Genomic DNA, 12,500 nt, shown 5'->3' on the forward strand with positions numbered 1-12,500 from the left:
TGTGTGTGTGTGTGTGTGTGTGTGTGTGTGTGCCTCCATTTATGTTTCCTTTTGCTGATGCTTTTCTTGCTTTATTTTGTTCTTCCCTACGGCTGGCGGGAAAGGAGAGGAAAAAAACAACAAACAAACCCAAAACAAAGCAACTGTTGTTAATGTGTTCATCCCAATGCCCTGGTAACATATATGTGTGCATGTGTGTGTGCGCGCCCGTGCGTGCGTACATTAACAATAACAGCTCTTTCTTGTATGGAGTGATGGCCTAGAGGTAACGCGCCCGCCTACCGGGAAGCGAGAGAATCTGAGCACGCTGGTTCGATTCACCACTCGGCCGCCGATATTTTCTCCCCCTCCACTAGACCTTGAGTGGTGGTCTTGACGCCAGTCATTCGGATGAGACGATAAAGGAGGTCCCGTGTGCAGTATGCACTTAGCGCACGTAAAAGAACCCACGGCAACAAGAGGGTTGTTCCTGGCAAAATTCTATGAAAAATCCACTTCGATAGGGAAAACAAATGAAACAGCACGCAGGAAAAAATACAACAACAAAAAAAAATGGGTGGCGCTGTATTATAGCGACGCGCTCTCCCTTGGGAGAGCAGCCCAAATTTCACACAGAGAAATATGTTGTGATAAAAAGAAATACAAATACAAATAATTTGGTTTTATGTCCTCTTTCTCTCTGCCTCTTTATCTCTCCCTCTTTCTCTCTCTCTGCCTCTTTATCTCTCTTTCTGTCTCTCTGCCTCTTTATCTCTCTCTTTCTGTCTCTCTGCCTCTTTATCTCTCTCTTTCTGTCTCTCTGCCTCTTTGTGTCTCTCTCTTTCTGTCTGTCTCTCTCTCTCTCTCTCTCTCTCTCTCTCTCTCTGCCTCTTTCTGTCTGTCTGTCTGTCTGTCTTTCTCTCTCTCTCTCTCTCTTTCTCTCTCTCTGCCTCTTTATGTCTCTCTCTCTTTCTGTCTCTCTCTCTCTCTTTCTCTCTCTCTTTCTGTCTCTCTGCCTCTTTATCTCTGTCTTTCTGTCTCTCTCTTTCTGTCTCTTTCTCTCTCCTTCTTTTCTCTCTGCCTCTTTATGTCTATCTCTTTCTGTCTCTCTGCCTCTTTATGTCTCTCTCTTTCTGTCTCTCTGCCTCTTTCTCTCTCTTTCTCTTTCTCTCTGCCTCTTTATCTCTGGCTCTTTATATCTCTCTCTCTGTCTCTCTCTTTCTCTCTGTCTCTCTCTATGTCTGTATCTGCCATTCTTCTGTATCTGTCTCCCTCTGTCTATCTGTTTCTTTCTTTCTCTCCTTCCTCTCTCTCTCTCTCTCTCTCTCTCTCTCTCTCTCTCTCTCAGACAACAAAAAGGGTACACGGATATATCCAAATGATGGGAAATCACATGACGGTAACGGAGACACCATAATGGGGCCTGGTCCAGCTTCTGACAGCGAAAAACCGTTGCGCGTGCCCCCCCCCCCCCCCCCCCCTCCCCCTCCCCACTCCTCTTTCCCCGCCCCACCACACATCCTCCCAAAACGAGAGAGAGAGAGAGAGAGAGAGAGAGAGAGAGAGAGAGAGAGAGAGAGAAAGGAATAAAATAAACTCCCCAAACATCATCTCTTTCTTTGTTGTTGATGATGTTGTTGATGGATTGTATGATGTTAGTGTGCTGGTTCAATGTATTACAATCCTATTTTAGGGATTGCTGATGAATTACATAGCGAGCAATTTAAGACAAGGAGCGAAAGAAACAGAACTAAACACACAGGAAAAAAAAGAAGAAAAAAAAGAGAAAAAAAAACAAAAACAAAAAAACCACACAATCGATTAGCTTCGTTTTTCATGAAGAAATGGGGAGGAGCAACAAAAAACAAACAAAAAAAAAACAAAAAAAACAGCAACTAATTTTGCTTTAACTTTTAACTTTTCAAACTTTTTTGCGGAGGAAGGGGAGGAGTAGGAAGAGGAAGAGGATGGATAGCTGGAGCAAAAAAAACAAAAAAACACAACAAAAAAAAACCACAATAGAAACAAAACAAAAAAAAACCAAAAAACAACTCAGTTCTGCTCATGTTTGCCATTTTGTTCCCGAGATGCACAAAGCACTTTTTTGTCCGAAGGTATTCTTCCTCCTTCTTCTTCCTTTTTTCTCGTTCGTTAGGTGAACACCCCGGTTTTCACCATGAAAGCATCTGTACGCTGCAGGTCCTTAAAACACAGCCGTACAGCTTCTGGGTCCAAAGTATTCAGAACAGCAGTAGTACATCAAGAGGTGTTCTGTGTGTGTTCAGCACTTATATTTTCCTGCGGTCGGCAATGATGGAATTCATGATGAAAATAGTTGGGGTTTTTTTTTGTTGTTATTTTCTTTTTAACAATTTCTTTCTGGTCATTTTTTTGCGTTTACATTGCTCATATGCATTAGGAACACACACACACACACACACACACACACACACACACACACACACACACACACACACACACACACACACGAAAAAAAGAAGAGAAAATACATATTTATGAAGTAAATAAATATGCATAAGGAATGTGTCATTTGTGTATCAAACATTTGATATGAGCGTAGCAAACGCTTAGTGTACGTCCGTATTTGAAGATTCACAAATTCAAGATTTGTGTGGATAGAAATATGAAAAAGGACATATATAAATGTTATTTCTTTAATCAAAAAGAAAGAAGGAAGAAGAAAAGAACAGAAAAAAACAAACGAAAAACGAAAGAAAAGGGATTCCTTATCTACATTCCCTATCCCCACCCCTCCACACCACATTTAAAAAGAACACCAATGATACTTTTTAAAGGATTCCCTATCCATATTCTCTAACCCCACCACACCACACCACACCACACCACATTTAAAAAGAACACCAATGATACTTTTTAAAGGATTCCCTATCCATATTCTCTAACCCCACCACACCACACCACACCACATTTTAAAAAGAACAACAATGGTATCAATGTGTCTATCCCAAACGTATATGTATACATCATCAATAGTGAGGAGGATAGTTTGTTAAACTAACTGTACACTCCCTGCCCCTATTCCCCCAACCACCTACCACCACCACCCTCTTCCGCCTTCCCTTAGCCCCCTCACCCCCTCCCCTTTGAGGCCTATGGCCGACCTTCAATAATACTCTTTCAGATTTCCCACCCTCTCTCTCTGTCTGTCTCCCCCTCTCTCTCTCTCCCTCCCTCCCTCTCTATATTTCTCTCTCTGTGTGCCCCTATTTTCAGATTCTGATGACATCTATTATGCTAACAAATGATCACAGGTCTACAGGCAATCAAATCATTTTGCTTCGGGTTTTCTGCGTCAGGTCTCCGCACTCAGCTCTTTCAAGTCTAGCCTTAAAAACCTGCCTCTTCCTTGTTTTATTTGTTTGGGGTTTTTTTCAGTCTAGAGTTATGCATGCGTGTGACTGTCTGGTGTGAAAGCGCTTTGATTTGTCGCTGCACAAGATTTAGTGCTGCTCTATAGATACTAATTCTTCTTCTTTTTCTTTTTCTTCTTCTTCCTCTCTGTCTGTATTTCTGTCTCTGTCCCCGTGTCTGTTTCTGTCTTCGTATGTCTGTATGTCTCTCTCTGTCTGCCTCTCTCGCTCGCTCCCATCTATTCTGTCTGTCTTCTTTGCTTCTCCATCTATCTGTTTCTTTCCCTTTCTCTCACCTCCCTCTCTGTATCTCTGCCCATTCCCCTGTCTCTCTGTCTCTTTCTTTCTCTCTTTCCCTCTCCTTACCTCTCTGCCCATCGTCTCCCTTCCCCTCTCCTCCCTCTCTATCTCCGTTTCTCTCTCTGTCTCTCTTCAGGCTTGGCTGGCTGTTGTTGAAGGCTTTTAATGCAAAATCGATCGTTTTATAATGGCCCCGTGTCGCTATCACCGACCACAAGCCAAACTAAGATCTCCGTCCATAAAGTGGGTTGTCTGAAAACATCTCTGACTCTGTTTCGGTACGTGTTTCTGTCTGTCTATCTGCCTCTGTCTGTGTCTCTGTCTATGTCTGTCTGTCTGTCAGTCTCTCTCTCTCTCTCTCTCTCTCTGGTCTCTCTGAGTAGCTTCCCTGGCTTGGAAGCCAGCAAGACGCCAAATTCTCGTTCTGTAAAATGATTACCGCTTTGAGAAGAAGCACAGAACTATCATGCCTGTTGAGGGACTGCCGTCGACGCTGGAAACCATGCTTGATGTAATGCTGCAAGACATGACGCTGTCTTCTTTCAAAGTAGAAGGCAGGGGCGATCAAGCTGTCATCGTCCTCTGACTGACAACGACCGGTCAACCCCCTGTTGCTCAACAGCACAGCACAGCTGTATACCGCCGAAAATGTCCATCCCAGGTGAACAAGAGATAAAAGAAGAGCAGAAGTACTCAGACTGGCACCAAGAGAGAAAGGCGTGAACGTGTACTGTCCCCCTCGGGTTTATTTTTTTGCCAACGCCTCCCAGTGTGTTCTATGTCACTGACACCGCTGACAACAAAGCTGTTCACGCTGACATATTTATGTGTGACACTGCCCCCCCCCTCCCCCCCGCCCTTCACCTCCACCCCCTTTCTCTGCACCACTGTCATCGAGCGACGCACGGCATGACGACCAGCAGATTGACATGACACAAGGGAACACGAATGTACGTGCAGTGACAGTCCTTCACGATGAAGCCACGGGTACAGACACATTGTGCGACGCAGAAATGTGTGAGTTGGAATGAAAGTTGGAGCACGGCCTTCGTGTCCCCAAACACAGAAAACACTGACTCGGACAATTCGATAGATGATAATGAACTTAATGAACTGACTCGTGACAATGGACAGTCGGCGGATGTCCGCCGACAGATAATGTTTTGTTTCAAAGAGTCGGTAAAGAAACGTTTACAAAGACATCAAACCCAGACGCACATGACAATGTTGAGAAAGGAAATCCTGATCCCAGTGTAACATAACTGGTTTCACATTGTGATTCCGTTTGAGCAGACTGAGAAAGCATTCTGTTTGGATAGATACAAAAATGCATGTACTTCTGTCTTGCAACTGGTTACATGTCGTGTGGTATTCATGTCATGATCATGTGTACAGTGCGTAAGCTATCTTTATTACTTGATATTTATTGCACGTACAATCTCTTCCCCAACCTGTCCTCTTGTAAAGGGGCAGAAATATGCGTGACCACATTAAATCATTCGTATATTCTGTCTCTGTCTGTCTGTCTGTCTCTGTCTGTCTGTTTGTCTGTCTGTCTGTCTGTCTCTCTCTCTCTCTCTCTCTCTCTCTCTCTCTCTCTGTGAGTAGTTCTCTGTGTCTCTGTCTGCCTCAGTCTCTGTCTCTTTGTATATCTCCGTCTTTGTCTGTCTATCTGTCTGTCTGTTTCTGTCTCCCACTCTTCCGTCCCTCCGCCCCCATATTTTTCTCTCTACCTCTTTCTTTCTCTCTCCCCTCTCATTTTCCTCATCCTCAAATATCCTTTTTCTCTCTCTCCTCTCACCATATCTATTATCTCTATCTTCCTCATCCTCATACCTCTTTCTTTCTCTCTCCCCTCTCCCCATGTCTCTATCTTCCTCATCCTCATGCCTCTTTCTTTCTCTCTCCCCTCTCCCCATGTCTCTATCTTCCTCATCCTCATGCCTCTTTCTTCTCTCTCCCCTCTCACCATGTCTCTATCTTCCTCATCCTCATACCTCTTTCTTTCTCTCTCCTCTCTCCCCATGTCTCTATCTTCCTCATCCTCATACCTCTTTCTTTCTCTCTCCCCTCTCCCCATGTCTCTATCTTCCTCATCCTCATGCCTCTTTCTTTCTCTCTCCCCTCTCCCCATGTCTCTATCTTCCTCATCCTCATGCCTCTTTCTTTCTCTCTCCCCTCTCCCCATGTCTCTATCTTCCTCATCCTCATGCCTCTTTCTTTCTCTCTCCCCTCTCACCATGTCTCTATCTTCCTCATCCTCATGCCTCTTTCTTTCTCTCTTCCCTCTCCCCATGTCTCTATCTTCCTCATCCCCATGCCTCTTTCTTTCTCTCTCCCCTCTCCCCATTCGCTCTTCCTCATCCTCATGCCTCTTTCTTTCTCTCTCCCCTCTCACCATTTCTCTGTCTTCCTAATCCTCAAATCTCCACTTTCACTCTCTCACACCATCTCTGTCTTTCTCTCTCCCTCCTCCCCGTATCGCTCTATTTCTCTCTCTCTCCCTCCCCATCTCTCTCGCTAACATGTCAGCAGCCCATGTTATACTGGATAACATTTAAACTGTCCGTTCTAATTCGGAATGATATCAAACTGCGCCTAAATGACCAGCCAAAAACTGTGACCTCTTGAAAATGTTTTGGTTAAAGGGTAAAGGTCTCACTTTTACGGCCATCGAGGCAGTAAATTGTTAACCAATGGGTCAAGGGCTTGGCACTGGAACGCTGTTTTGACATTCTCACTCTTAACCGAAGTCAGGCACCTGTTCAAACCTGGATGGAGCGAGGAAAATTGGAGTAAAGCGCCCTTTTCCCCTCCCCCTCCTCCCCCCAAGGACACACCACTATGTACAAAACGGGGCCTCGATCGCTGTTGAATGCTGCATAAGAAGTCCAATGTCTGAACGATTTATTTTTGTCACAGTGTTTTGAAAATGCCCATTTCCAGTCTACGAGTTGTTGTTGTTGTTTTGTTATTGATTTTTTGCTGGTTTTGTTGTTGTTGTTGTTGTTCTTGGGTTTGTTTGTTTTTTTTGTTTTGTTTTTTTTTACTTTGGTGGGGCTGGTTGTTGAAGCCAAGTCGGCAACATACACAAGGGGGTGGTGGAGGGAGGGGGTGGGGGGGGGGGGGGGGGGGTTGGCTGTGTAACTTTCTTTCCAGCGCGCATTTCAAACGATCTTTGCATGATGTCAGTTCACTGCCCACTGTCGTCGTACGCGTCTGAGCAGTTGGTTTAAAAAAATATAATAAAATGAAAAAAAAGACTGTTCTGAATGCATCAGGCATTTCCTCTCATCTCTTCAGCGAACGTTTTCCGTTTTCTTCTTTCGTTTCCTTTTTCACTTTTTTTTTCTCTCTCTTTTTTTTCCAGCATTGAAATTAATGGAGAACATCAGTAGAAGCACTGGCTGAGACTCTTGAAGGATCTTGGGGGCCAAATGTTATTGCTTTTCAGTGCCTTCTTGCATCCACACTCTGCCGTTCTATGCTGTCTCTGACAATCCATATTTCGCATGTCCTGCTGCAGTCACACACAGTGGGTGACGTATTTGTTCTCTTCATGCCAGGCAGTGGGGAAAGAGGTAGCATTCGGAAATCATAAGTGGCCCCGTTTGTCACAACAACTGATGTGTGTATTTGCCTGTTGAAATACAGGAAGAAAAACGCTGCCCCAAATCAAAGAATGAAAATTCCCCTCTCTCTCCCTCTCTGTCTCTGTCTCTCTCTCCCTCTCTCTCTCTGCTACCCTGCCCCTAAACCCATTTTCTTCCATCATTCATAGCTTTTTTTTCTCTTTTTATTTGAATCACCATGCCATTTTCTGCCGCTGTTTGGAGACATGGACTTTCCGACTGGATGCTGTTCATGTTTGCAGACCTCTTTTCTGTAATATGGCTTATGAATTTATGCATAAGTTTTAAGGTTCTGTTATTTCTTCTCCAGCAGTTGGGGGAATTGCTTTTTTTTTTCTTTTTTTTTTTTAGATCTCGGAGGTTTTCAGAGCCGTTTATATGCAGGACTATGTGATTGTGTTGCGATTGCAATATGGTGGGAACCGAGTGTACATATTGAATTTCTTCTACTTCTTCAGTACCTCTGTGGAGAGTCACTGGGGCGCTGCACTGAAGAACTGTTCACCAGATTCCTCTGAGTCTGACGAATGTGTGCCAAAACCTGGGTCTATGTATATTGTTTTCCTGTCCACTATCAGCGCTGTGTGACAATGCGTTGGTTACTTACTAATCTGTTTCAGTGCTGCCTCCATTGTTTAATCACTGCTGTGTGTTACGCAACTCTGATCTTTGCTGCTCTATTTTTCAGTGTTGGCTGATAGTGTTTGGTCATTGCTGTATCATACTGTAGTGATATTACTGATTTATTTCAGCGCTGGCTCCATTATTTAATCATTGCTGTATCATGCTGCACTGAATGTTACTGTTGTCTTTTGGATGAGACGACAAACCGAAGTACCGTGTGCATCACGCACTCGGCGCACTGAAAAAGAACCCATGGCAACAAAAGTGTTGTCCTCTGGCAAAATTATGGAAAAAGAAATCCACTCTGATAGGTACACACATACCTAAGCATGCACTCAAGGCCTGGCATGCACTTTGGGTTATGCTGCTGTCTGGCGTCTGCCTAGCGTATATGTACTTGTCCGAACGCAGCGACGCCTCCTTGAGAAACTGAAACTGAATATCATTGATCTATTTCAGCGCTGGCTCTAATCTGTGATCACTACTGTGTCACACTACACTGATAATTGTTGATCAATTCCACCACTGGCTCTATGTTTTTTTTCGTCATTGCTGCGCCTTTCTGCACTGAATATTTCTGATCTATTCCAGCGCTGGCTGTGTTCTTTGATCACTGCTGTGTCAAGCTACACTTGACATTGCTTATCTATTTTGGTGCGGGTTCAAACGATTCATGACCGCAGTATCAGTTTCTGCTTCGGGCTAGGCGACACGCCAGAAAAAAACAACACACTTGTTTACATCAGACATTGATACGATTGAATCTGTGTGTGTGTGTGTGTGTGTGTGTGTGTGTGTGTGTGTGTGTGTGTGTGTGTGTGTGTGTGTGTGTGTGTCTGTCTGTCTGTCTGTCTGTCTGTCAGCCTCTCTCTTTCTCTCTCTCTCTCTCTCTCTCTGTCTCTCTCTCCCTCCCCACGTATCTCTCTCTCTCTCTCTCTCTCTCTCTCTCTCTCTCGCTCGCTCTCTCTGGAGACTGTTAACAGAAAACAAAAGACCAGCGACTCAGACGCAGTTTATTGTCGAAGCCAGAAAGACAAACAAACAAACAAACAAAATAGAAATATTAAAGAGAAGAATCGGTGGTGGTGGGAGAAAGAGACTGACTGGGGCAGTAAGTCAAGCGGTCTGCTAGTAGTTTTGAAGTCTGTCGTCTTTCCTCTGCACACGCTGTGGTAAACTTTATTATCACTTGATCAGAGTTCCATTTATTCTCTATACTGCTCCCCTGACTGTTGCAATAAAAAACAAGAGAGGCAAGGCCTTCAAGACTCACTTGTGATAAACTTTTTTTTTTAAATCCAAGCTTTTTATGTATTGAGTATAATTTCAAAATGTAATGTTTAAGATGAGAAAGATCAGTTTAAAGCAAATTAACTCCCCTAGCATTACAGAGTAATTTCCCTTTTTTACTATCTGCACCAAAACGTTTGCAAAATAAATAAAAATTCCATGCTTAGCAAAAGAAGTTCCTGTTTGAACAAAAAATGATAATAATGACTGCTCTAGCTGTTGGGTCAGAATATCAGATAAGAGTGCCAAGTTTAGAGAATACAAAAAAATATAAATATAACAGTAAATGCAGTTTGCATATAATTAGGCTTCATTCTTTATTTATTTTTTTTTTTTTTGGTGCCCATCCCAGAGGTGTAATACTGTTTTAAACAAGATGACTGGAAAGAACTGATTTTTTCCTATTTTTATGCCAAATTTGGTGTCAACCGACAAAGTAGTTGCAGAGAAAATGTCAATGTTAAAGTTTACCACGGACACACAGACACACACACACAGACACACACACACACACACACACACACACACACAGACAACCGAACACCGGGTTAAAACATAGACTCACTTTGTTTACACAAGTGAGTCAAAAATGTCAGTCAGTATTTCTATGCCGATGACTTCACATTGTGACACTCCCAAAAATCCTCACTCTATTCTGTCAAAACCTGACTGCACCCACCCACTTCCCTGCTGACCACAGGGCTTTTCTGCTGACCACATAACTTCCCTGCTAACCACAGGCTTTCGTGTTTCATGCTGACCACAGGGCTTTCCTGTTGACCACATGGCTTTTCCGTTGACCACAAGACTTTCCTGTTGACCACATAACCTTCCTGTTTCATGCTTACCACAGGGCTTTCCTGTTTCATGCTGATCACATGACTTTCCAGTTTCATGCTGACTAAAGGACTTTCCTGTTTCATGCTGACCACATGACTTTCCAGTTTCATGCTGACCACCACATGACTTTCCTGTTTCCAGCTGACCACAGGCTTTCCTGTTTCATGCTGACCACAGGTCTTTCTCGTACACCACGGGATTTTCCTAATGTCCACAGGACTTTCCTGATGACCACAGGACTTTCCTAATGTCCACAGGACTTTCCTGATGACCACAGGACTTTCCTAATGTCCACAGGACTTTCCTGATGACCACAAGACTTTCCTAATGTCCACAGGACTTTCCTGATGTCCACAGAATTTTCCTAATGTCCACAGGACTTTCCTGTTGACCACAGGACTTTCCTAATGTCCACAGGACTTTCCTGATGACCACAAGACTTTCCTAATGTCCACAGGATTTTCCTAATGTCCACAGAATTTTCCTAATGTCCACAGGACTTTCCTGTTGACCACAGGACTTTCCTAATGATCACAGGATTTTCCTAATGTCCATAGGACTTTCCTGATGGCCACAGGACTTCCCTAATGTCCACAGGACTTTCCTGTTGACCACATGACTTTCCTAATGTCCACAGGACTTTCCTGATGTCCACATGACTTTCCTAATGTCCACAGGACTTTCCCGATGACCACAGGACTTTCCTAATGTCCACAGGACTTTCCTGACGTCCACAGACTTTTCTGATGACCACAGAACTTTCTCGTTGACCACATGACGTTTCGGATGACCACAAGACTTTCCTGCTGACCACATGACTTTTCCTCTTTCTATCTGAGACTTTCCTGCTGACCACATGACCTTTCCTCTTTCTATCTGACAACAGGACGTTCCTGCTGACCACAGGACGTTCCTGTTTCATGCTGACCAAAGGTCTTTCCACCTGACACTGGTTATTTCAGGTAGTGGCCTGGGCCATGAACAACATGGAGTTCCGCTCCAATTTCACCTTGACCTTCCGCTTCAAGGCCGACCTGCCTGACCCCAAGGGCACGGAGAGTCTGAGGTGAGTGCACAGAGTGTAGGATCTATTGGGTTTTGTTGTTGTTGTTTGTTTTTCCTCCCACGCTGTACATAACTAACGGCAATTCAACATGCAGTGCTGGATACAGAATACTGAATACTCTATTACATCCAATAGAATGAATAAATTCGCAGTGTACAACACATTGACGAGACGCGTATCACAGTCATTCAATATTGATCGATTGATATGGATACTTATATAGCGCCTATCCTCGGTCGGAGACCGAGCTCTGAGCGCTTTACAAACGCGGGGTCATTTTCACAACAGGCTTTTTACCTGGCTAGAGCCGAATGACGGCTGCCATTGGGCGCTCATCATTCGTTTCCGGTGTCATTCAATCAGATTTCACACACACACACACACACACACACACACACACACACACACACACACACACACACACACAGACAAACATGTAACAGACAAACATTTAACAATATGTGCACATAAAAGACATAAATGCTTGAAAAAATGTTTATTCAGCACAAGCAATACTCATTCATACACATGCAATGCTCCCAGTGGGCATAGAAGACTCAAATGGAGTGATGGCCTAGAGGTAACGCGTCCGCCTAGGAAGCGAGAGAATCTGAGCGCGCTGGTTCGAATCACGGCTCAGCCGCCGATATTTTCTCCCCCTCCACTAGACCTTGTGTGGTGGTCTGGACGCTAGTCATTCGGATGAGACGATAAACCGAGGTCCCGTGTGCAGCATGCACTTAGCGCACGTAAAGAACCCACGGCAACAAAAGGGTTGTCCCTGGCAAATTTCTGTAGAAAAATCCACTTCGATTGGAAAAAACAAATAAAACTGCATGCAGGGGGGAAAAAAAAAAAAGGTGGCGCTGTAGTGTAGCGACGCGCTCTCCGTGGGGAGAACAGCCCGAATTTTACACAGAGAAATCTGTTGTGAAAAAAGAAGAAAAAAAAAGTTAACCCACAGTACACCACACACAGACTAATCAGAATTGCCCCCCTTCACTTCAAATCGGAGATGTCATGGTTACCGCTGTGTAACTTGTGCCACTAATTGACGTTGGGTTCTTCTTTTGCTGCAAGACGTTTTCAGTGAGTAGACACATAAGGGAACAGGCGAAAATTATTATTGTTTTCTCCTGTATTTCAATGTATATGTGAGAATAGCAACAACATAATTAGATGACTGATGCGTATAAAAAAGAACAAAAAAACTGACAATGGAGAACACAGAGAAAATGAACTTGTAAGTAGATAAAAGAATGAGGTGTATTGTATTGTATTGTCAATATGTTTTAAAATGTTCTGTGTGGATATGCAGTACAAAACAACGCAACGCATCGCAACACTCCACTCCACTGCAGTACACTCCACTCCACT

General features: G+C 43.8%; 1 protein-coding gene across 1 annotated transcript in view; it reads left to right on the top strand.

The window, feature by feature from the left end:
* The window catches only part of LOC143294101 (protein PIF-like), a 62,205-nt gene that overhangs the window by 41,494 nt on the left and 8,211 nt on the right, over positions 1 to 12,500 (top strand). The window contains exon 6 of the mRNA XM_076605533.1: positions 11,020 to 11,123. Coding sequence (XP_076461648.1) covers positions 11,020 to 11,123 — 104 coding nt within the window. The remainder of the gene's footprint in view (positions 1 to 11,019; positions 11,124 to 12,500) is intronic.

Source organism: Babylonia areolata, chromosome 19 (assembly GCF_041734735.1).
Source record: "Babylonia areolata isolate BAREFJ2019XMU chromosome 19, ASM4173473v1, whole genome shotgun sequence".
NCBI lineage: Eukaryota > Metazoa > Mollusca > Gastropoda > Neogastropoda > Buccinidae > Babylonia > Babylonia areolata.